Source organism: Diuraphis noxia, unplaced genomic scaffold, assembly GCF_037042655.1.
Source record: "Diuraphis noxia isolate RWA-SAM2 unplaced genomic scaffold, SU_Dnox_SAM2 contig0005, whole genome shotgun sequence".
Lineage (NCBI taxonomy): Eukaryota > Metazoa > Arthropoda > Insecta > Hemiptera > Aphididae > Diuraphis > Diuraphis noxia.
Window position 1 is genome coordinate 49,416,642 of NW_028301715.1, and position 25,156 is coordinate 49,441,797.

Genomic DNA, 25,156 nt, shown 5'->3' on the forward strand with positions numbered 1-25,156 from the left:
ATTTTTATGATATGCGCCTTATTGTTATCAGTGTCTACGATTTTTTTTTTTTTTTGTACCTGAAATGAGGATGTGGACATCCGATCGTGATGCACGTGAGCACGGCACCTTCGTCTTGGGCAACGCGGACCGAACTCTTGTGAGCGACGATTTCGACCATCTCATTTCCCGCGGCCTCTGGAACGCATACAAATATTTGTTTTTAATTAGCGTGCAGAACAGATGAGACACTTGCGGGCACAGGAATAGCCGGTTAAGTAAATGATCTTTAGAGCATGAAACGCAAGGACAAGTAACATCTTTCTCATTATCTGCTTCGAGACGGCAGCGGTGGCGGTGGCGGTTACTGTCGGGAAGTTCGGTGCTTTTGTATGTCCATCCATCCATGTAATCTCGGGTACTAACAGCAATCGGTCGCTATGGTTACGCCTACAGGGCATGTAGATTTTACGGAAAAGGGTTACAATGTTATTATTTTGGTTTTCAGGTCACGTGCTAATAATAATTACTGCGACTGGAGTTCATGTGTCTCGCCGGTGGCGGACATATTTCCCAACTAGACAATTTTTTTTTTTGTACACCTATTATATAATATCGCCGTGCGCAATACACGACTTGTTCCATTGATAACGAAAACACTCGATTTACACCGTCGCGGATTTTTAAATCATAATAATCTTACCGTGAACCACAATGTTGGCCGGTGTGCTGGTCGTCAACTTTCTAGTCAGAGTGTGCATCATTTGGCACGTATAAGACGAGAATTGATCGCTCGATTCAAGATTGTGAACCAGCAGTTCACCAGTGTGCATCGCGTGATATTTTCCGTCTGAAATTAAAAAAAAATAACAATAATACTGTCATATTGAGGAAACGACTCAAAAATTGGTAACTTTTCAAAACGGAGATAGGTGAGGATAAATATATCAACTTTATAAATTTATAAGCTGATGGAATCGATAAGTAAGTTTTATAATGAACAGTAGACAGCGGATTCTGTATATACGAGTTTTTTTTTCAAAATAAGACGACACAATCGATAATCTTTAAAATTAACATATTAAATATAATAAAAAAAAATTTGTGTATAACCGTTGTAATTATTTGAACAAATAATCTTATTAGATTTTAATTTTTATCGGTTAACGAGTGTCTCATATTTAATCACTCAATTGTCTGATTGTCTGTTTTTTTTTGTCCAAACACATTTCATATTATAATTATGTAAATCGATTTCAATACAACTGAACGCGTCGCTGTAGTGCACAGCTGTTGTGGAATATTTCGGATATACGCATTATACAAACATGCACATCACTTAATCATAATGTTGTGCGAAAATACAGTAATATTACATTATATCATCTAGTATTCTGGTGAATATCCAGTTAATGTGGTAAATTAACATAATTTATATTGATAAATGATGGAATATTGTATTGCGTGTCAACTGTCCATTCTCCAGATAAATTGTCCCAATTATTGTATGTGACAGTAATGTGTATATTATGTTTATATAGGTACCTGAGTATACTTAAATAATGTTGACTTACACTAATTTACAATTAAATTACGTTACATTATTTCAAATAGTTACATGATTGTGTAATAGAGTTGATAGCCGATTAGTTCGACTGAGTTAGTAGGTATGTCTGTGTAAAATCAATGTTGTTGTTAATGAATTAATATTATTTTATGTTATTACTGAAGAAAAATATTTAGCGGAATAAGTCTTCAGTATCCATAAAAACGAGATATGAACAGCATCATCATAATCTAATTTCATCAAGTTTTAATACCGTGGGTGAAATATTGGTTATTATTGGTCATATATTGATTTATTGTAAAATGTAAGGTCAACGGCCAGCAGTATTTTACTAACGGGAATTTTCAATAAATTAATAGGTAGATAGTTATTAATTATTATTACATTACCTAATGGACTAAAATCTATTTGATGAATGACACAGTGATTCAATTTAATCTATTAGTATATTATTAAACAAAACAAGATTTATTAAAAAAAAAAATATTGCAGTATATTATAAAATGTATTTCCTGACGGTTTTTACATTATCTTTACTATAATAAAAAGAAGTCAATTAATTTTACCTCAATAAATTACTTATTGTTATAACGACTTATTAATATCTATTATTTTTTTGTCATGTATTATCTTATAATCACTTAGGTATGTGAATTTGAATTAATTACTATTAACTATCTACTTTCAATACAAGTTATACGTTAATAGGAAGTAGGTAGGGAAATCAAAAAAAAATGTTAAGCTATATATATACTATTATATTATATTTCAATTTTAAATAAAAAAAAATTGTATAAAACACAAATAATATTATATTATATGTATACTGTATAGGGAGATCATGAATATAAATACAACGTAATCGGTATTTTTCAATTTAATAATAACACGTCGAAATATATAGGTTATATATATATATTACACCTATAATAATAAATCTGCAACACAAACTGTTTAAAAATTACAAAACGCCATTTCTTCGTAAAGCTCGTATAATTTAACACACGGAAAACTAAGCATGAATTCTACCAGTTAGAAAGTTTTCATCTGACTAGTGCGAAAAAGGTTTTGACGTACCACACTAATATATAGAATTAATTATAAGTTTTACAACTACAAAATATAATTATATACAATATAACTATAGATAATAGAAAAAGATAATATCAAATTATGATAAAAATTTATAAAATACCTAACTAATTAAAATAGATACGATCGCGACGCTTGTTAATATCTACGGATTATACTTAAAACGTTATAAAAATTATCCATTCATTAATACGAGTATCTAAAGATAAAATAAATGGGTAAACTTCATATTTTCTCCGAAATTTTTGAAGAAAATAAATTATTTTATACGAATAAAAATAAATAAACATCGAGGGATATAAGTTCGGTCAATTAACAAGAAAAGTTTACCTATTATAATAATCAAAGGGTTAAATTAAAGTTAGTCGAACGTTTTGATTACCTATATTTGAATTTTGTATAAAATATGCTGATAGACAAAAGTAAGTATAGTTAATTAAATATCAAAACAGTTTGCAAATGTTTTAGCTCGTCGAGGGTAGAAAAAAATAAGATCGAAAGCCAGATGTTTTTACAATTGTATTTACAGTGGTTATATTTTGTAACTAATTATTTGATTGGTACTTCAATATCAATCGATATCAACTATCAAGACAAAATAGTTGACATTATATTATCATTCGACTAATATAATCTGTTAACTAATAAAAATTACATATTATGCACAGAACTCATATCGCGAAATGTCAATGAGTTAATCAGATAATAATAATTATTATTACTGTTAACTACAATGAAATTTGTACTAGTGCATCACCGACAACAACATTAACGATTATTTCATAACATTAAATTAGTACCAACCTCCTTGCAACGATGGGTAGATATAGAATCCTGGTTCTTGAAGCCAGGATACAACCTTGACTAAATCTTTCATAAACGTCGGTGTCACACATTCCAATACAGCAGTACATCCTTTGGCAGATCCTCCGTTTACCACGCGAACCTCAAGGTTGTAATCTTGAGCCACAACTAAAATCACAATAAACATTAATGCAATCATGATTCATGACGTAACATTATTATTAAAACGATTATTTCGGTGTAATTTTATATTTAAAAAAAAACACATAGGAACCACGAGATACATACATTCATGGCACATTTTAAAATAATTATGATTCAAATCTATCGTACGTCATATATTTTAGCTCGTAATATACCTGTCTTGTTATTTATATGTATTTATGACGGTTTTTTGAATGTTGTTGTGTATAGTACAGCTGTGTGGTTTTTACTTTTCGCAAAAAAATTGAAATTGACTACACGCCTTTGTCTAAGAAATCGTCACCGCCATAATATTATAGCATCTTATTTCATGTCTTTGAAATTGTTCACGAAGCACAATAAACTAAATAAATTGGTATAACTTCAGGTGTATCTGGTATTTCCACAAACGATTTTTAGTGGGGACAAATCATAAAGACGGCCAGCGGGTCTCCACCATACGCGTGTGCCGGCGTGTACACGTAAAATGTTCATCTTTTTCTAACAACACGGTAACGTTGTTAATCATATGGTAACCTTACCTAACCTGCAACCAATCACAGCAAAGGATTTACGCGGACGTGTGTTTTGCAAACCCTCATTAATAAACAACTTTCAAGTCATAAAGGAAAATACGCGCAATGATTAACAGTTATACAGTGGTACCAAAACCTAATTTTCAATAAAAGAAAAAAACAAGAGGTATTTTCATGGCGATGGCGTTGGCGAAATGTACAGAAAAAAAAGCCTCGTAAAATGTATGATGTATTTTAGTCAGCTTAGACGTCAAAAGTATGCTATAACAAAATCAGCTATCATGCCCTGTTTCACTATATATGATACGGCCGCACAGTAAATACCAATTTACAAATTTTTCGGATAATGATTTCATGGTGGAAATTTAAATATCAATATATTTACCCTATGGCTATGGGTGGCCATTCGGTGGTCGTTATAAACGTTGTGGAAAACGCCGTTCGTGCCTTAGTAGAAGCTTTTTTTTTAATGAAGGTTTAGTACTTATATTTTCAAGACAGTTATTAATTATTTTAATTTTATAATTTTGTAATTATTTAAATACCTAATGATTAATAACTTTATTGAAAATCTTATACGCGACGGTGGTTTTATAATATTGTATACAAGTACACTGAAATTGATTTTATTCTGTTGAAACCCTTAATTCTCTGAAAAAATATTATTTTTGCAAAAATGTGTACGTTGATATTTTATAAGTGTTAATGTTTTCAAAACTGAATATTCGTGTTTATAGTCTGCAATGTATGATAAGCAACCATGTGCATAGAATGTGGTTAGTTTTACTTATACCTATACGTTTTCTCAGAAAGATAACCTTTGAGAACAGAGCTTGACAGTGGCCTACATACTTACCCATTGTTATGGAAAATTAATAAATGAGGCTTACAAAACTTAAAAATAAATACTTAAAACTATGTTACAGTTTTTAACGAATAAAAAAATTGAACGTTATTCATTACAGTATATTATATACGTGTGTAAAAAATGTAATACACATTTGCAAATTTAAAATTACTTCGTTATATTTACTTTTATGATAAAAAATTATACATGTTTGTACTTAGCTTTTTAAATTACATTTATTGAAGTCTATTGAACTTACTCTCTACCAACATTATTCTGTATAATAATAATATTCACCCACAATAATCTATTTTATAACTATATTTCATCCGTTTAGATGTAGATTGTAGGCATAATATGAAAAATGTATTTAATAACACTACAACGATTACCATAATACCAAACTCGGGGATAATTAACAATCTGCCAAAAACGTAATGTTCTGTTTTTCAAATACCACCAAAAAGAAATATTTAGTGTTCAATGATTTCGTTTGTAACCGCAACTTCTATCATACTGCTACAATAAGCAGCCTAATATATAGGTAATAGGTATGTATTAGAACTATTTTGTGGTGCCACTTTGCATTATAAATCGGCATTGCTGATATGAAGGTAACATTTATAATATTATAATATCTTCCATCTAACTATATTGAACATATTATATTATTTTATGATAATATGATGGCGAGACGACAGTCAACTATTAAATTTAACTTGTCACATGACATTAATATTCACATTGATGACTTATGAATTGTACACGTTAGAATAAATTTGCATGTAGGACATGCGTTTATAGAAGGTAATCTAAAGTATAAACTTTGGAGAAATTTAGATACGCTACAGTTAATATACAGTGTATATATTATGCATGTACAGAGTCATTCGCTTGTACAGTTAAACTGAGATATGACTGCATAAACCAAAGAAATTGCAATTGTTTCATAATTTATATTATTATGTAAATTATATTATGTGATACAACAACAGTGTCCAGTGGCCTCGTTCGTATTGGGGTGAAAGAGAGGTATCTCGATAGGGCGTCATACTCCCCTATGTGCACTACCCCTTCAATGTATCTTATAAGTTTTTCTTAATCGAAAAGACTATTATTACCTGTAAAAGATAGGTTGTAAAATAATCCTGGAAAAATAACACTGTTTTATTTTGAATGTAAAACTCCAATCTACTCTACTCTACGATGAACCATTGATACTTATAAATATCATATAATATTCATTATTATCTTAAGATATTTAGTTTACACAATTATATAATATATACATATAGGTACTCGTACAATATGCTATCTACCGTAATTTTATGATAGTTTAATATGATATCTACCGATGTCAGAATGCTGTATATTATAAATACTTTATTATTTTGCAATTAAGATTTAAGATTAAGTTTTTATTGAAACCCCAAATGTTATTATATTTATACCTTAGTAAGTTAGGTATGTTAGTAGGTATACTTTTATATTATACCTGTTTAGTGTGTGTTTGTGTGTCATGTCGAATAAATACGTGGTTTTACTGTGATTTATTTATTATTATTATGAGTTTTTCAACTATGAGTTATTTACATCGAACATAATTCAAAATGAAGAGATGTGCGAAAACTTTTTAAGCATACGCGGTTTAATACCAATCGACCAAACATGTACACAAATTAAAAACCAAACAATTTGTGGTGGTGAGTTAAAAAAAGTTATAAAAATTAGCTGAAAACGTGATTCGGAAGGTAATATTTTGAAAAAAAATTATAATAGATGTACAAAAAAAGAGTGCAAAAAAAGGCGCTTGATACAAAAACCAACTGAAGACCTGTTCAAATCATTCCTCGAAGCGATCAGAAATACGTATACATAACTACACAGTATAAAAAAAATGACAAAGAAGAAATTCTGCATCATAAAGGTGAGACAATTTACACTTAAATACGTGTTGATATCATATTTCACCAACATAAAATGACGGTAGATAACAAATTGGAGGAGTACCAATATATATTAAATCTATATTTTAAATCATAAGTTTATTATATATTATGTTGGTACAACAGCTTTTATAACTTAAATTGTAATATGTGAGTAGTCACATCTCATTAAAAAAATTCCGAAAAAACTACCACAACAACAGACAATGGTGTTTTAAATTTAAATTATTGATTTGTTAAATGCGCGTGCCTGGTTGCTAAAAATATTGTTATCAAAAAAACATACAAAATTAAATATAAAACTGCTCATTTTTAATTTTTAATTAAGCCTATGTGGTCTACAATTTTGGGGCAATGCCAAAAAATCCAATCTTAACAAAATACAAACCGTTCAAAACAAAATACTGTGCTCCATCACCAATGCCCCATTTTATATTTCTAATTGTACCCTTCATTCTGACTTAAATATCAAAACCGTTAATGAAGAATCTAAAACGTACTAGTAATGTTTTTCACAAACTGCATTCTCACTCTAACCCTCAAATATCTGGCCTAGACTCATACAATTCCTGGAAATCCCCTGTGACGTCTAAAAAGAAAATACTGGAGAGATCATAATGATTAACAAATAATGATTATAATAATTAATTAAATAAAAAAATATATATATATCAAATATATTTAAGCAAAAGGAAATGCGATTACTGGATGGTTTTTTTTCTCACCCTATTCTTGTTTTTCTAAATATTGTAGCACATATTCTTAGTATGCTTTGGTGTATAGACTGCATAATATTCTCTAATAAAAATTATTGATTTGCGGATTTATTAGATTTATTGGACAATATGTTTGTTTGTAGCAGAAATACGGAATGGTTCAAAGTATTGGAGGTTTACACTGTCCATTTGAATTGCGAACATTGCGAAACGGATTCAGCGCAATAATCATTAATGTGATTGACAAGCGTGCTTAATATGTTTCAATGCTTTTACAGTAGGTACACAAAGAAACTTTTTTGACTCAAAATTCTCAATTTATGAAGTAAATGTACATGATCATGAACACTATATAAAATGTCTATAGAGTCTACGTGTTTTTAAGTGTGAAACGATAAAAGGTTTTGAACTTAATTCATTTCGTCATTTAATTTATGTTCCGTCTACAATATGTTGATGTGTGCGAACGAAAATAAATCTATAAAATAAAAATTATTTGAAGAGGGGTGTAATTATTTTATATATTGCTTATATAGTATTATTCTATTATTATGCTAACATAATATGTACCTATATTATAAAACATAATTTACTCGTCGAGTATTTTCAAACAAGTTTCTAAACTGGTTTCTCTCGATAGATGGTTCAAAATTGAATTATATTATATGATCAGATACATAAATAAAAATTAAAAAATATTTTTTGGAGATATATTTCCTACTATTTCCAAGTTTTACGTGTCTCTCGTCTCTATAAGACGTATAAAGCTATAATATAACCTCATAGCCTCCTCAGTAGTAATTTTTCGACGATACTAATAACTAACCGAAAATAACTCGAAAATGTGAACCAATGATTTTACAAATTCGATATTTTAACTTACCAGCTCTGACGTGTACGTCACGGCTGACGATGGCTCCAACATCGTTGGTGGCTAAGCATCGGTAAACGGAGCTGTGCACGTCCTGTCTGTACATTGCTGGCGGGAACGGCAATAGAGCCAGTGTGCCATTGGACATGTCTTGTCGGAGCGACGGAACGTCCGGCACGGGCGTCCCATCGGACATCAGCCACCGGATGTGCGGGGCCGGATGTCCAGCAGCGGTGCAATCAATCCACGCACCCGTCGTGTTGGAGAACTCGAATTTCCCTGGAGGCTCCAACAAAAAAGACGGACCCGTGAAATCCGACGATGACGACGATATGGATATTGACGCGTACGTCGGCAACACTACAGAGAACATAAGAAATAGCGATGCATATAAATTATAAACTATCTATGACTATGAGCCAAAGTTGGGTATATGTTTTTCAAAATAATTATTGATAATAATTTTCAAACATGATGGTTATTTGAATCAATAAGTACAATTGATATTTGATTATTTAAATAGTAATTTTTTCGAATAATTTCTTAATCTGTTTTTTTTTTCGTATGGCGCTATGTCTGGGAGTAGGCCCGTAGGCCTAGTCCGGACGCCTGTTTGGCAGAATTTCTATTGAGGCACCCGTAGGTTTCTGCCATGCCCCGGAGTGGGGGATGGCGGTACTTGTTCTCCGGACACCATGACTTGCCCGGAGAAAAATGCTGCCCAATGGTCGAGGATCGAACCCTTCCCATCTTATTCTGTTATATACGTATATTGCGATGTTCGAATAATAGTATTAACTACAAACGGGTATTATGAGTATTATCCTGAAAGTACATAATTTTTGAATTTCAAAACTTAATATTTTTTATAAAAATTGATATATGTTATGCAGACTGCGAAAATTGAACCAATATAAGCTGTTGTTTACGATCTGAGTTGTATGTGACATATTAGTGTAATAATACTATTCGAAAATATTCTGCTTCAGTAATTAATTTAGATATTATTTTTTTCCAAAAATTTAATGAGTATGTATTTAAACAAATATAATATAAAAAATAAAAAAAAATTAAATTAGTGTTGCAATAATAAACACTAACTGTTTATTGTTGCAACAATGGTATAACCTATACTGGACTGAGTGGACGCCTATATTGAAAGATGCCCTAAACGATGATTTAACCGTTTTGTATTTATTTTTCAAACTTATTGAACTTCCTATATGCTTATTGCGAATTATTTTTTGTAATTGTATCCGGTAGTTACTAGTTAGGCTTATGAATAGTTTTTAAAAGTGAATTAAAATATTAAGGATTCGGAGTACCAAATATTAATACTTTATTTTCGAACAGGTAAGCCTGGAACGGATCCATATAACTATGATAATCATATGTAGGCACGGTGGAATATTAAAAATATATTTTTGAGCAGAGTATAATATAATAAGGCTAATAATAATCATATATTTATGTTATCTATCAGAGTAGATGTATATGTATGTAATAAGTATATATAATAATTTTATAAGGTCAATATATAGATGATTATAAGTCTTTCACTCACTGTCGCTCACTTCGGGCTTAGGATAATACATTTTCAATAGGTATCTGAACCATTGAAACCACTGGAAAATTGTACTGCAAAAGATATATATAAAAAAATAGCGATAGAGACACGGTTGATCGTTTATGATATTTCCTTTCGTGGTTTCTCAAGTCATCACACACGAAATGTCAATATTTGTTTTCGGAAAGTTAGTTTTCCACGGACCAAAAAAAAAAAAACGACGTACATAAACATAAAATAGAACTTGAACGTGCCACGTGTTCATTTAATACCTCGCTCCTACGGAGTTACTACGTCGTTGAATATAGGTCGAAAATTGTAAGGGTTGACTTTAATTTGCTTTAGATGACACATCCGATGGCAACGACTATATTATAACCTCAGAGCGTTTTCGAATTGAAAAGGCCAAGTAAACATAATATAGGTACCTCTATAGTCTATATTATAACAAACTAGTACCTACCAAACTAATAACATTTTCAATTACGCGTTCAAAAATTATACACATAGCTGTTTATCTGTTAAACCTATTGTATTAATTAAATTAAAAGTAGGTACCGAGTTTTTGTAAAATGTTTAATTACAGATATGTAATACTACGTCGGTGCATATAGAGGGAATAATATATTATACAGCTGTTTCAGATACTTAAACATATTTTTCTTTTAATTATACACTTTTAACATAATTAAAAATTTCGTGATAAAATACAAAACGGTCGAAAAAAAACAATATTATTATGATCTACGCGTGGTGCGAGTCATTATAATTTATTAATATTGTTATAAATTCGAAAGGAATCGTATTCATTCCTAACAAATATAATCACATTCAAAGAACGGGGTTTGGAGGCGTTCGGTTTACTCTACTATACCTACCATAATTATAGCTTTTATCATTTTTATCAGACTCGTTATATTTTTTTTGTATAGGTATTATGCAGCAACTAAGAACAATGAGAGTGATCATTTAAAAGTGATATTGATAATATATTTTAATCCTCGTACTATTTGACCAACAGCGTAATAATATTGTGTTCACGCATTTTAAATGTATTAAATTATAAATCGGATACAAATCCGTCTAAAATAGAACGTATTTACGATTCGCAGGTTTTTCAAAAATAAATAATTATACTTCATATTATATGTTTTAGTATTATAATTATTATGCAGTCGTTTCGACTTCACACTTGTATAATACGGTGAATCATTATTTTGTTGAATCTTGATAATGATGATATTCTAATGTAAAAAAAAAAAAAGTTACCTGCAAAGAGTACCCTTAAAAGAACAATATTCAGATACATACTCCAAAAGTCTTAAGTAGGTGTATTGATTTATACTTAACGCGCAGGGTGATTAAAACTACTGCCTTGGGGGTTAAAAGTGATGAAAATGCATATTTTCATCGCACCAATTATGTAACTATATAGTGAACACTATAAGTATATATTATATATTATAATTTTTAATATTATGTTATGTAGAAGGTTTAGTGACAACCAATAAACAATTTCTGCCAACTTAATATTATTATTCTGTTGTTGTAGAGTCCGCCGTGAACAATAGTTATTGTACAAACATAATAATAGGAATGGATTCAATTTTGCGGAGTTAACCGAAAATAAATATAGTTTGACGTCATATCATACATATAAATAGAGAAAATGTTTTTGCGATTTAATAAATAAATTATTGTTTCTATTTTTCATAGCAATAATAGTTCTCGCGTAATAATTGTATTAAATGTTTGTGCTTCGCCGGATCGATGGTAAGATAAAATAGAATAAAACGTTCGCGATAAGCATATTATTTACACACGGCATTATTATTATTATTTTGAAATTGATAGAAGTGAAAAAAAAAAAACAAAAACTGAGCTCTCAACGTCAATGAAATTTTCGTTTGACTATTTAAGCACACGGGCTACAGCGTGGATCATATTATACTCGGCTACGAAATAAAACGTTTAAAACAATAATAATATCAGAAATGTTATATAACTGACGATTTAAATCAAACAAGTCAATATTTATATTCAAACAAACGGAATTTTATTCAACACTTGTGAGCCACGATTTATTGCGTAAAAAAGATCTTGTGGCTGATCGGATTTTATTATTATTATTTATTGTGTACACATTTTCTGTTCGGGCTGCAAACATAACACAATATTATTATTATTATTATTGCGCGCACGCATTAAATAAAAGAAAATCAACGTGGAATATTTATTCAAAACATAATAATGTGTTTAAGAACGAATAGAAAATCAAAAAGAAACGATATAGACACGGCGGACTAACCGAAAGACGACCGAACTGCAGGCGCGCCTATATGAAATAATAAAAAACTTTATATTTTTTTTTTTTGGAATAAAATTATTATTATTATTTTTATTTTTTTAATAACTCAGCTTTTGTCTGTCGTATTGATTCTCGCGAAATCCATTAAAAGTATTATAATTTTTGTGCTCTAACCATCAGAAAGTTTTAAAAATAAAAATGATTAATCACGTGATAATATATGCATTGAAATGTATAATATAAATAATAAATATATGTATATATATATAATCTTCCCAACGCGACGATGACGATGGCTCGGCAAGGTATAATATGGTTGTAACACGGTACTGTCGTTCATTATTATTATTCGGAATACTTTTGTAGAGACTCGATTTCCATTAATATTACACAAACGCCGAATTCGTTGAAAAAAAAAACACATAACGAATAAAATTCTTTGCGCTGCTTTTTTTAACATTCACTAGCATCAATATATAATAATAATATATACTTACGGATAGTATACGAATATTATTTTGTACGCCATTGCACGTAATAAAAGTATGTTATGATATGATCAGATACGTATGTGTAACTTCAGCAGACGTAAACGGGAACAGTTTAACGACGCTTATTTATTTTTCATTTTAATCATGTCGTTAAAAATGTGCGTTCGCTCGTTCGTATGTCAAATATAAATGATAAAATCCAACGACGGTGACAATATATAATAATAGCGATTCACGCAAGTGCTAAACTCCCAACTTTTAATTTATCCTCCAACACCCCTTTAAAAATAAATTGTTTTATATATATTTTCACTTAATCCAATTTGTTTTGGATAGAACCATTGTGTTAAAGCAGTCAAAAGAAAATGGACGGACACTCCACGCGCGTAATAAATTATTATTTTATAATATAATTAATTTGCGTTATAAAATCGACGTTTACGTTGGTAAACTATAAAATATGCTGTGTATATTTTGCTAATTTAATATTTATAAAAAAAAAAAACATATAACTGAGTATATCCGAATTTGGATTTATGTCGTAATAATAGTTATCATAAGACCATCATGTGTGGTGCGATAATCGGACGCTGATGCACACTACTGCTATGCCGAGGGTGGGCACAAAGTTAATTAATTACAAGTCCCCTTTTAAAAACCGCACACACACAAAACTTATAGTATAGTCGTGTAGGTATACAAGGTACCAAACATGCTCACGACTAGTTTTTGAGTTATTTACTTTTGTGTCACTATGAGAACAATAGATCCATGATGATGAAGATTGGGGGCTATGATGACTTGAACATTTTTGTTGATTAATATTAATCTATCAACATGTATAAAACTATTCACTGATTAATTTATTGAAAAAAGGTGTACCTCTCTGTTTATATATATATTATATATATTTCAATTCACCATAATATATGTATATATGTGTCATGTGTGCTATGGTTCATTCATTATAATGTGTAATTAAAACAAACAAAAACTTCAATCGGGTTATTGTCGCGTATATAATAGTATACTCGACCTAATTCGTCCGATTCGGTCGAGAGGAATGATAATATAATGTCGAGTTGGAAAATACAAATCGTTTTCGATTTCATTGTCCGATTGAATAAATCTGTACAGGGTACATAACATTATACACCATCATATATTCACAGAAGTTGTACGGAGGTTCGAATTGTAGGCTGCAGCAGTCTATATAACTAGAACGGATGTAACGCGTCACTTCCAATCATTATTATTCCATGGGGCACTGAGTTATTTTTTTCACGCGACAATTTATTTATTTCTCACGATTTACGCGTTTTCAATTTTACTCATTCTAATAGATAAATTGAATTTACATCGCAACTTGGGTTATTAAAAAAATTATAGTATTCGGTTCAATTTGTGTATGATAAGTAATATTATATTTCCAAAGACATTATTATATCCGTATTATTATATTATTGTAATGTTAACGTTTCGCGCAAATCGTATACCGTCCGAAGGCGTACTCTGGGTTTTAATCGGTTTTTGATGTTCAAAAATCCCTCAAACACAATGCGATAACTCTTTCAACCGTTGGTATGGAATCTTCGACGACAATATTTTTGGAGAGCCTGACGATATAAATTACGACTTGCGGCGATGTTATCGATTCGCCTAGAGAGTGAAAACGGAATAGTCTCCATGTCCGAGGGTTTTAAAAACGATTTTTGGAGAGAATTATTATACCAAAGCTGCACGTTTTCATGTTGTATACAATAATATGCAATATGTGTTTGGAGTCATAGCGTTCCATAAAAATTAGCGTGGCACCCACACGCATATATATATATAAATATATTGTACATAACATAAATAGTACAGCCTTAAGTTTTTAAAAAAGTCACCCCCCTTTCGAAAAAAAAATTATCAATGTCAGGTGTAAAGTCGATGAACTGCCAAAGTATCAGCATAGGTTGGACAGAATCGATTGACTAGACGTTTCTGTAGAAAAAAAAGTTACAAAATTAACATTCCATTGGAAATCTTTCCCTTAAAATCTTTACCCTATGGACATGTGGACATGGGGCACGTGCCGAGGGCCCCCAACCAGAATTAAAAAGTTTCATTGATGTAAGTTGTAACAGTAACATATCATTTCTAATTCTGTTAAAATGTACATAGCGTTTAACAACTAATAGTCATCATACTAAATAAGTTTTTGATGTTTTTTTCAACTTTTAACGAGTCTACTAAAAAGACACGTTAAGCTCCTGATGCCCATGAGCTCCCTGTGTATTAAATATAATACCTAAATATTTTAAGGCGTGCTTTAACAACACGTTTTAATTCTAGGTATGATGATTGTTTGTTTAAGCTCTATTATACAAGTTTATTTCTGTTTCGAGAGTTTCACAAATAATTAACGAACAACGCGTTGGTTTGTTTACATAATTTTACATACGATGACATTATGTCATAATATAAAAATTGCTATTATATTCAAGGTAATTCTTTTATCAAACAACACTCATTATTTAAAAAAGTATTGACTTTTTTCAAAATATTTTTTTACATAGTTTCAAGTTGTTAAAAACCCAACGCTTTTATTAAAAAATTATATTTTTAAATATTTTTTATCTTTATAGTTTTTTAAGTTTTTTACTCTTTTGAATGGCAACATAATTTTTTAATTTCTTATTCCAAAGAATTTTGATACATAAAAATCGAGTTTAGGACGAGTAGTTTATGAGTTATAAGTATTTTAAGTTTTGCGGGGTAACCCCGTACCACTCCACTCTGCCAATCCAAACTTTAAATACCTAAACCCATAAACTATTAGCGCTAAGTTCGACGTTTTAACGTAATAATTAATAAAAAAAAATAGCTTTATTAATTTATGAAATTTTAAGTATAGGTTACCATTTGAAAACCAAAAGTTGATAGTGGTTTATCTAATAAATATAAAGGTGAAAAATATAAAAATAATAAACAATTCAAGAAGAGTGTAAATCTACAATTTTGAAAAAAAAAATTTGAAAAAAGTCAATACTTTTTTAAATAATGAGTGTTGTTTGGTAAAAGAATCACCCTGTATATAAATAGAGTTACCCTCGAGGATTCCGTACATTAAATTTATGCCAGATTTATCAACTACATCATAAAGTACTACCCGCCCTCGCAAAAAGTTTGTGCTCACAATTTTTTTTCAATCCAAAAACCATGCCATCGTACTTGCCACGAAGAGTATTTGATCAACCGCCGTTGATGCAATATTAGCTGAAAATTAGAATTTTCTAGCCACGGCCCGAAACCGAACACGCTTGTATATGAAGCCCACACGCATGAAACATTATAATGTTTAATAATGTAATAACGTACATAACTACATGGTAGGTTAGGTGACCGTACGACCCGCCGAGGTCATCTGATGTAAACTACTATGAACCTCATTCCTGGTGTAAATTGTTATAGTCGCGGTTAATGAACGAATAAATCCGAAATGTTTAGATATTTTTGAGTAAACGGAAAGACCATGTTCGTGACCGCACACATGTTCAGAAATATTTCGGGAAACCCAAATAGTCCGAACTCCGGAACTCCGTGTTGCTGTCGGAAACATTTTGATATTTACCCGTCTCTAACAGAAGTCCGTTTCGTATAGAACTATTAATTATTTAATTAATAATATTATATAGGTCACAACTATAATTTGTTGAAAACAATTCTCGTATAAATAGTTACCACCTTTGCAATCGAAATCGAGAGCTGTGTGTTAAAAAAAAAGTGTATTTTTGTACCGTGAACAAACCTTATATTACTATATACTTAGTCATATTTTGTAGTCTTTGGAATGTATTTTATTAACCTTTCTCTATAGCTCACTGTAGAAAATACCGACAAAAGTTCATAATATTTAAAAGAGTAGTAGGTAGTCTATTGCGTCCAAAAAATGTCTTACTCAGGATTATTCACTGGAGTAGAAAAATCCCTTTTTACGCTGTATTCATTTTATTACACGAAATATAATAACAATATGCTAAAATATGTTTCAATATCAATCGTGTGTTGTCATATTCGATCGAACAGAAAACTGAATCATATTAAAACGGTTTCAGGACATTTTTTTTCTCACTAAACTGCGTTGTATTTAACATAATATAATATGTACCCAAAAAAAAATCGTTTCATCAACTAAAATAAGAACGTGGCTTGGTGAAAAAAAATAAAACGTTCAAATTAGAGAAGTTGAATAATAAAGAGTTTAAAAAATCGACGTAGGGTGACCGGACTGGATAGAACTTGGACCACATTAAAATTTCTTATCGGACAAAAATAGGATTGGACTCGATTGATTTTGGCACATTGTCCGCCAACCACATTAAAACGTTTGTGTTTACTATTATAATATTGCAATGGACTTTAAGAAATTCGGCTAATAATATGAATATTTGATCGGGCCGAACTTGGACCATATTACAATTTATTCGAATATTATTATAAAATGCGTGTTTTTAAATATAATTTCAAGCTCAAACTAGTGCAACGTGGTCGGGCAACCTTGTTACGATATTAGTTATCCAGGGAAGGTTTTCTATTCCTTATGGATAAGTTTTCCGTAGCTGGGGGTAGAGCACTGTGTATGAGGTATTTTATAAATAATAAGACACGTTTGTTTTATAGATCCATATTAATTATTATTATATTAAAAATAATACTTTACTAATGTAGATGGCTGTTAATAGCAATAATAGGTGTATTTGGTGAGTTCGCTCCTGTTGATGGTGACTGTCGAACTAACTGCTGTGTGTCATTTTAATAATAAGTAATTATGTGCACGGGTAAAAAAGTGTTGAGTGTGTATATTATGTATTGGTCAATCATATAGTGTGTGTTAAGAGTGGGTATAATATAATATATATATATATATATATAAGGTGTAACAAATGCTACACTAGTGACCGACCGTAAAATGTTTCATAAGAAACGATTTCAGATGGTGACAGTACTTGATCGAGTTGGTGAATATATTATTATTATTATTATTATTATTATTATTGAACGCATTTATGATTATATTACTGCAGGAAAGCGCTTGACTTTTATTCTATGGTCGTGCGAATTTTGTTGATTTTAACCGTAGCCCGCGGGAGTAAACCAATGAACCACTTCCGTGTATAGCGTGTCGAAATGTCGCGAGCTTGGAAGTTTTCGTAGAGGCACTGTTCGGAATTAATATAATAAATCGACGACTGAGAGGAATTCCAGATGAATTTCTACGTTAACAATTCATAAAAATATGGTATCATTGTTAGAATTTTTATTCGCTAAAATATTATAAAACAATATAATATCAAAAGCCTTTGGTCGTCGTCGTCATCATTGTCGTTTTTGTTTCATCTACACTGCAGTGTTTTCTAAAGGGTGTGCTGCGACACACTGATGTGTCGTGAAATTTTAAAAGTATGCTGTGACAACTTTTTCCTTGAAAAGAAACATTATAAAATTATTATAAAGTTTTATTAATAATATTTATTCAATGTGTGACTTATAATAACTGATAATAATGTACCACGATAGAAGAAAAAAAGTTTGAGAACCACTGATTTACTGTCATATGCCTTACAGTAGCGGTTCTCCAACTATAGAGTTGTATTATGTGTGCGCATTATTACGAATTCAGGAAAAAATAAATTGGAAACACAAAAATAATAACGGACAATGTGTACCACGACATGGTAGTGCAAGTATGAAGTAATTGTTATATTATTCAACTATTGTATATAAATATAATAATTTTCAAAATCCTATTATACGTTGACGTCCTTTAATAAACGTGCTTAGTACTTTAAATTATCTAAAATAATAGTTATGAAAATAATAAATGAACGTTTTTTATACGATACTAGAAGAAGAATTATCAATAATTTGTTATGCGATTAATTCAGAGGAATTAGGTAAATATTTAACCTACGAAAATGGTTAATATGGTAACAATAATTTACTCTTTAGATAATAATTTATTGAATTTAACATATTAGGTTCGGTTGTTAGGTCACCTGCGGACATGATACTTTATTTATTTATTTTTTAATATCACGAACCTTATTAAAATATTGGTAAATCTATACACGAATGCTATACATATATGTATATTTTTTTTAACTAATAAAGAAACTAAAAGGTACCCAATTATAATATACTTATTATATAGTATAATATATATATATTTGTTTTTTTTGGCCAGTATTGTTTTCATACCCTCGTTTTCCGTCCAAGATTGAGTTTCAAATTGGGATGCGAAGTTGTATTAGAAATATATTACATACATTGCATATATATTACTTACACTGTATAGTAACAAAAATATGTTTTGGGTAAAAACAATTAAATGTTTATTTATTTATTTAAATTTTTCTTATTTAAGATCTTAACCACAATTAAGTATAAAAACGTACGGTCATTGTTTGTGGTAAATCAGCAGTAGGTATACAAAACAATTCATAATTTTTGAAAAACAAATAGCTCTCGCTCCATTCAAAATCTAATAAACTACATTATTCATCAACTACAAATGAATTTGTCACAGAATATTATTGACGTGAACGTTTAAAATTGAATTAAATTATTTTTAATGGCATTTATTGTACGAAGTAAAAAAAAATTCAATATTTTAATTCAATGACGCACATGGTTTCCAATAAGCACAAAAAACGTGCCTTTGAATGGTTATATTCGACTAAATCATAAGAAGGTTTAAAAAATATATATATATATAAAAAGTCACAAGGACTCCGTCAATCAAATGTTCACTGACTTAATTAAAAATTATTGGAATTCATAGCTTTGCAACTTCTTTTGAAAAGCAGATAAGCCAATAATAACTAATAAGTAAAATAAAATTCTAATAACCATTGCAGTGAATGTCCTGATAATATAATAAATCATTTTTATTTGATGTTTGAACCATATTTTTCCATCATCTTTTAGATTTACGATATTATTTTCTATTGACGTAAAAAAATAAATAAATTGGCCAAACTATACACACGAATTATTGGTGGTAAGCGATTTTGGAAGTGTGTTGAACGACAGTATTCATATTATAAATTGAAAAGAGATTGTCATCTCGTTCTATGAAGTGGATACGTTATTTTTACTTATGGCCATAGATTTTTACAAGTTAGAAAAATAATAATATGGTAATTCAAAATTTCAATATTCATGACCGTACCTAAGTAGTATTTATTTTTGATTTTTGGTTAATAAACTATTAAAAAAAATTAAACTCCTTTTTATGTTAATATTTAAAAGGACTAAAATTGCTTACAGAATACCTATACTAACACCGTTATGTATTATAGATACTACAGATAACTCAATTTTAGAAATTTCATTGTTGTTATCCTCTCATGATTCAAAATCGATTTGATCAAATTATAATTGACTAATTATGAAACTTGCTGCAATAAAAGACAGTTATTTATAATTCAATTATTTTGATAAATCCCACCAAACGGTAAAATAATGGTTTCCAACACTATTGTAAAAGTCATAAATCGTACAATGCGATGTGATGGGTTTTCCATATAATTTATAGCAAAACTTAAAATAAATTGACTCTATTGTATGAAGCAGGTTATAGTATACTATCGATTACACAATTTTGCTATTGGGTACAATAGTTGCGGTCTCTACTGCGATGATAATATTGTTATGCACAACTTCATATATGTTTCACATTTGATAGGCATTCTCAGTAATGTATGTGAAAAAAGTATCAACACGCGACCATGCGAAAAAAAGTAACACAATAATAGAATTCAGGTGTATTATTACTGAATCGAAAAAAAAATCGATAAATTGAAATAAAAGAGAGGTGACAGTAAAATAAACACAATATCAAAACGGGGTAGGTTTTTCAACAATTTCATCGGCTCCATAATTAAATTTGAAATGATTGTAAAATTTACATAACATAAATATATAGTTTAAAATCATCATATATATAGGTAACAATATAATAATATGCGGAAAGTGAATAGGGGCGAATACACAGTAAATTATAAGGCAAAGCAATCATGTTTCGAAATCGAATGCCGCCATTTTTAACTGGTAAAAATTACGGATTGAGTTATGATTAAAATTTCAATGATTTAACTATACTATATGTACATCATTGACGGACCGAAACGTTATAGGCATTTTGACGTGTACATCGAAAAAATAGCCAATTTTTTCCGTTGATCTTTGTCAGTAACACACTTTATAATTTATTAAAAGTAAGCAATTCCAAATAAAAATATATTATTTTAATCACATTTTCATAGTTTATCCAGTACACAATATTTTACTATCATGTATCGTACATTCAGCAGGGTAGATATAGATAGGAAAGGGTTTCGGGACAGTGAATTACCTCGCGATCACAGTCGGTGTCACGCCAACAAATTTGGCAAACGTGGGTTAAAATAGTACTATCTCCACAATAACAGTTAGGCAATTTGTCGGAATGAACGATGCCTACTTTTTTTGTGTAATTTTTATTTTATAAATTTGAAGAAAGTATAATACTGCCTTGCTTACAACAACACTAAGCAACATGGCGATTTTTCAGGGCTTTTTAAGGGCTATAACTTTGTTCATAAAATATACTTATAGTTGTAATCCTTCTTTTCTAGAGTTGAAATATTATTTTCATCAAAATGTTGCCAAATTTATTCGAAACAAATTAGATTTACTAAAAACTGTACGAATAAAGGATACATTTATTTTTCTTTTTTTTTTATCAAAAACCCAAACCATTTATTTTGGTAAAAAAAAAATAACCTTATACAATAATATAATATAATATTGTATAAATATTATTAACCGGGTTCGTGTAACTCTTGCGACGGGATTGGTTGATGGACGCGGAGGCCCATAGGGTTATTCGGGTTTTTCGTCCTAATAGTGTCACGATACTTCTCTGGGTGCGAGTGGGTGGAAGCCATGCACCGGTGACCAGTCGTCTACTGTTGAAGGGTCGTGATTTCCCGAGGGACAATTCATTCACGCGAGCTCGTCGTCACCACGAGTTCTTTTAGAAAACATCTGTCTTAATGACATCCGGGGGACTTCTTGCCCGTCTCACATTTTTCTTCCTCATTCAGTACATAATATATATACGGAGTGATCCACCGAAGTTCACTTCCCCCCCCCCAACTTTTCCTTTCGCAATACATTTATTCAAATTTTCAAATTTTCAAACTTACTCATAGGTACTTCAAAACCATATTTTCATATACTTGAGATTTTTTATACCATGTGCCTACTTAAGTAGTGCCCTAAGTATAGTGCCACAAAGTTTAAAATTATATTCACCCCATTTTAACTCTATATTTGACAAATAATTTATGATAAAATCGTAATTCTTTTAAACACTTATTTCAAAATTTGAATAAATAATTTTCAGTCAGGGTTAGGTTGAGTCATGAATGAGAATACTTAAAAATTATTTTACAAAAATTTAAAATATGTATTATATTATATCTAGTATTTCTATATACTTGTTACTCAGACCATTTTTTAGAAATTAAAAAGTTGATTAAATACTAAAATGTTCAAACTACCATATCACTCATATCTTTCAAATCTATGTAGTACACAAAGTTAAGTAACTCAAAAACAACGTGTTTGAAATTTGAGTTTGATATGTCAAAAAAATATTCAACAAATTATCCGCTTAATAATTTAGACTAGAAGAGGGAGGAGGTGTCATTTGAAAGCATGACTCTTCTTTAGTAATAAAAATTCTCTAGAAATCAAAAATTTGGTCTTGCATTAGCAGGTGTATATTATTTATAATAATATATAATATTATAATATTTATAAAATATAATATTATAATATTTATAATATATTATTATAATATTATTTATTATTAATAATTTCATTACTGGAGGGAAAAGAGAAGGCGAAAATTATGCTTGGTGAATCACTCTGTACATCTTCGATCGTTTTCTTCATCCCTTTATTGCCGTTTTCACTGCCGATATAATCATCTGCCAACAAAGGTCTCTTTTTGTTTGTTTTCAACACGTGACTGTATTAAATATACATACACAACGCACAATATTATTAGTGCATAATATAATATAATATTATATATAAAGTCCAGTAACACCTCTCGTTGGAGGTCATTCCTTTGACTGTTTGCGATCGGTCCGATAGCGATCCCCACTCGTCGCAGCTGGACTATAACTGTGCACACGGACCTCGAGCAAATAAAATAAGAGACTCCGCGCGATTCTTTGACCCAATAAGAGCTATTAATTCGTCCGTGAAAAAAAAAACCAAGTTCAAAGGACCTCTTTCATCTCGGACGAGAATATTTCGCCTATCTATATATATTATATATATATACTTCGAGTATTATTAATTAATTTGCTACAAGTGACTGCATACTACAACATACACGTATAATACAACATTATATTATTGGCACTCGAAGTCGAGTTTTTATCTTATCCGTGAAAACAAAAGAGAAAGAAAAATTAAACGAAATTATGTGATATCGTCCGCCCGCCGTATAACGAATAAAAATGTATCTTATATAACAACCATAATAATATAATATGCAGCACACCGTCCATGTATTATATGAATAAAATTTATATTTCCCTATTTCGATTGTTTCGTGAGTATTTTAAGCGGATATTAAAACTAAAATATTATTCACGCATTATATACATATTATAATTTATATATTATACTTCGCGCCAAGCGGTATTTTATCTCCAAGGCGCACCTCTGTATAATTTTTTCACCCCAAAACTTTTCAATTGATTTAGTCCGTGAAGATTAGCTAGGTTTCGTTAGTGAAGTCGACGTGATAAAACTTTTACGTCCGTCTGCGTGAGTATATGTGTGTAAATATAAATATATGTGCATATATTATACTTTTGTTTTTATATTAAATTTATATTATAATTTGGGCTTAAAGTATTATAATATGTGTGCACCTAATATTATTAATTAGTTTGAGGTCAAAGCTAATAATTTATAGAGGACTACAAAAAATAAAAATTTTTTTAAATATACTAAAATACTGTTCGAGGTTACATTGAGTTCATATTTATTTTTTTTTTAAATCGGTGAACAATGATTCGAAATAAAAAGCAGGCCATCTGATATATGGAATTGTAAATATTGTAATAACGCCGTGACATATAATTTTCTGTATACTTATAATATCAAAAATATAAATTATGGAACGATATTAAAACACTGACATGATATAACTATTTAATAAAATATATAAAAATTAATTTTGTACACAGTTTTTAGCTTATCTCTAGTAAATGTATACCTACCTTGTTATTCAATAAAAACGTGTGACTATTAAAATACATTGAATTGTTTTGGTAAAACGGCTGCATACGAATTGCGTCCCAAAATACGAAAATATACATCGCGATTCGCGATATCCGAGTTTTGTGTCGCAATTTTTTCACGACACATCTGAGTTATACGTCCGCAATTTTTTCACGACATGTACAAGTTGCGTTCTGGTTAACAATTGATTAATTGATTATATACATATTTATGTATACATATTTTCCTTACCACTTTTACAGACTGAGGACTGCCATTTATATAAATGGGGTGGTTAATAATGTACTGTAATTAATAATTATTTATTATAAATTATTTATTGTTCTAAAATTAAATGTTAATTTTATGAAATGGTGTAGATAAAAATTTAAATTGTATATAATTTTATAAATTGAGTAAATTTTTGTATGCCAATTTTTGAACGAACTAAGACGTGTTAAATTTGTGTTGATTTGTCGAACATGGAATGTCGAAGTGTGACTGTTGCTAACATGAACAGAATCAATTTCCAACAATGAATTATAAGGGTGTATTTACAGATAAGATATCGATAATTGAGATATCTACGAGTTTATCACCTAACATTATTTTCAGTCGCTGAAAAACCTGTGGACGCAACTCGGATGTGTCGTGACAAAACCGCGGACGCAACTATGACAAAATATCATTTAGGGACGCAATTCGGATGCACCGGGTAAAACATATGGCTATTATCACTATTTTATTTTTTTTTTGAAGGTGAGAGGGGAAGGTATTGAGCTGTGTTGACATTTAAACTATAGGCGTAAGAAAGTGTAAGGATTCTACATTTCTGTATGGCCTGAAAGTTCTTTTACTTGGCGATCCTTTTAAGTCTCACTTTTGTAAACATTGCCGACCTCCCGGAATTGT

At 30.0% G+C, this 25,156-nt stretch overlaps 1 protein-coding gene across 7 annotated transcripts in view; it reads right to left on the bottom strand.

Moving 5' to 3' along the window:
* Positions 1 to 25,156, bottom strand: part of Dscam2 (Down syndrome cell adhesion molecule 2) — a 146,153-nt gene that overhangs the window by 65,800 nt on the left and 55,197 nt on the right. For all 7 annotated transcript variants that reach the window (XM_089228516.1, XM_089228515.1, XM_089228514.1 and 4 more), the window contains exons 2-5: positions 8,554 to 8,901; positions 3,443 to 3,610; positions 683 to 829; positions 60 to 177 (exon numbers count right to left, since the gene is read on the bottom strand). In XM_089228516.1, the coding sequence (XP_089084642.1) occupies positions 60 to 177; positions 683 to 829; positions 3,443 to 3,610; positions 8,554 to 8,901 (781 nt within the window). The remainder of the gene's footprint in view (positions 1 to 59; positions 178 to 682; positions 830 to 3,442; positions 3,611 to 8,553; positions 8,902 to 25,156) is intronic.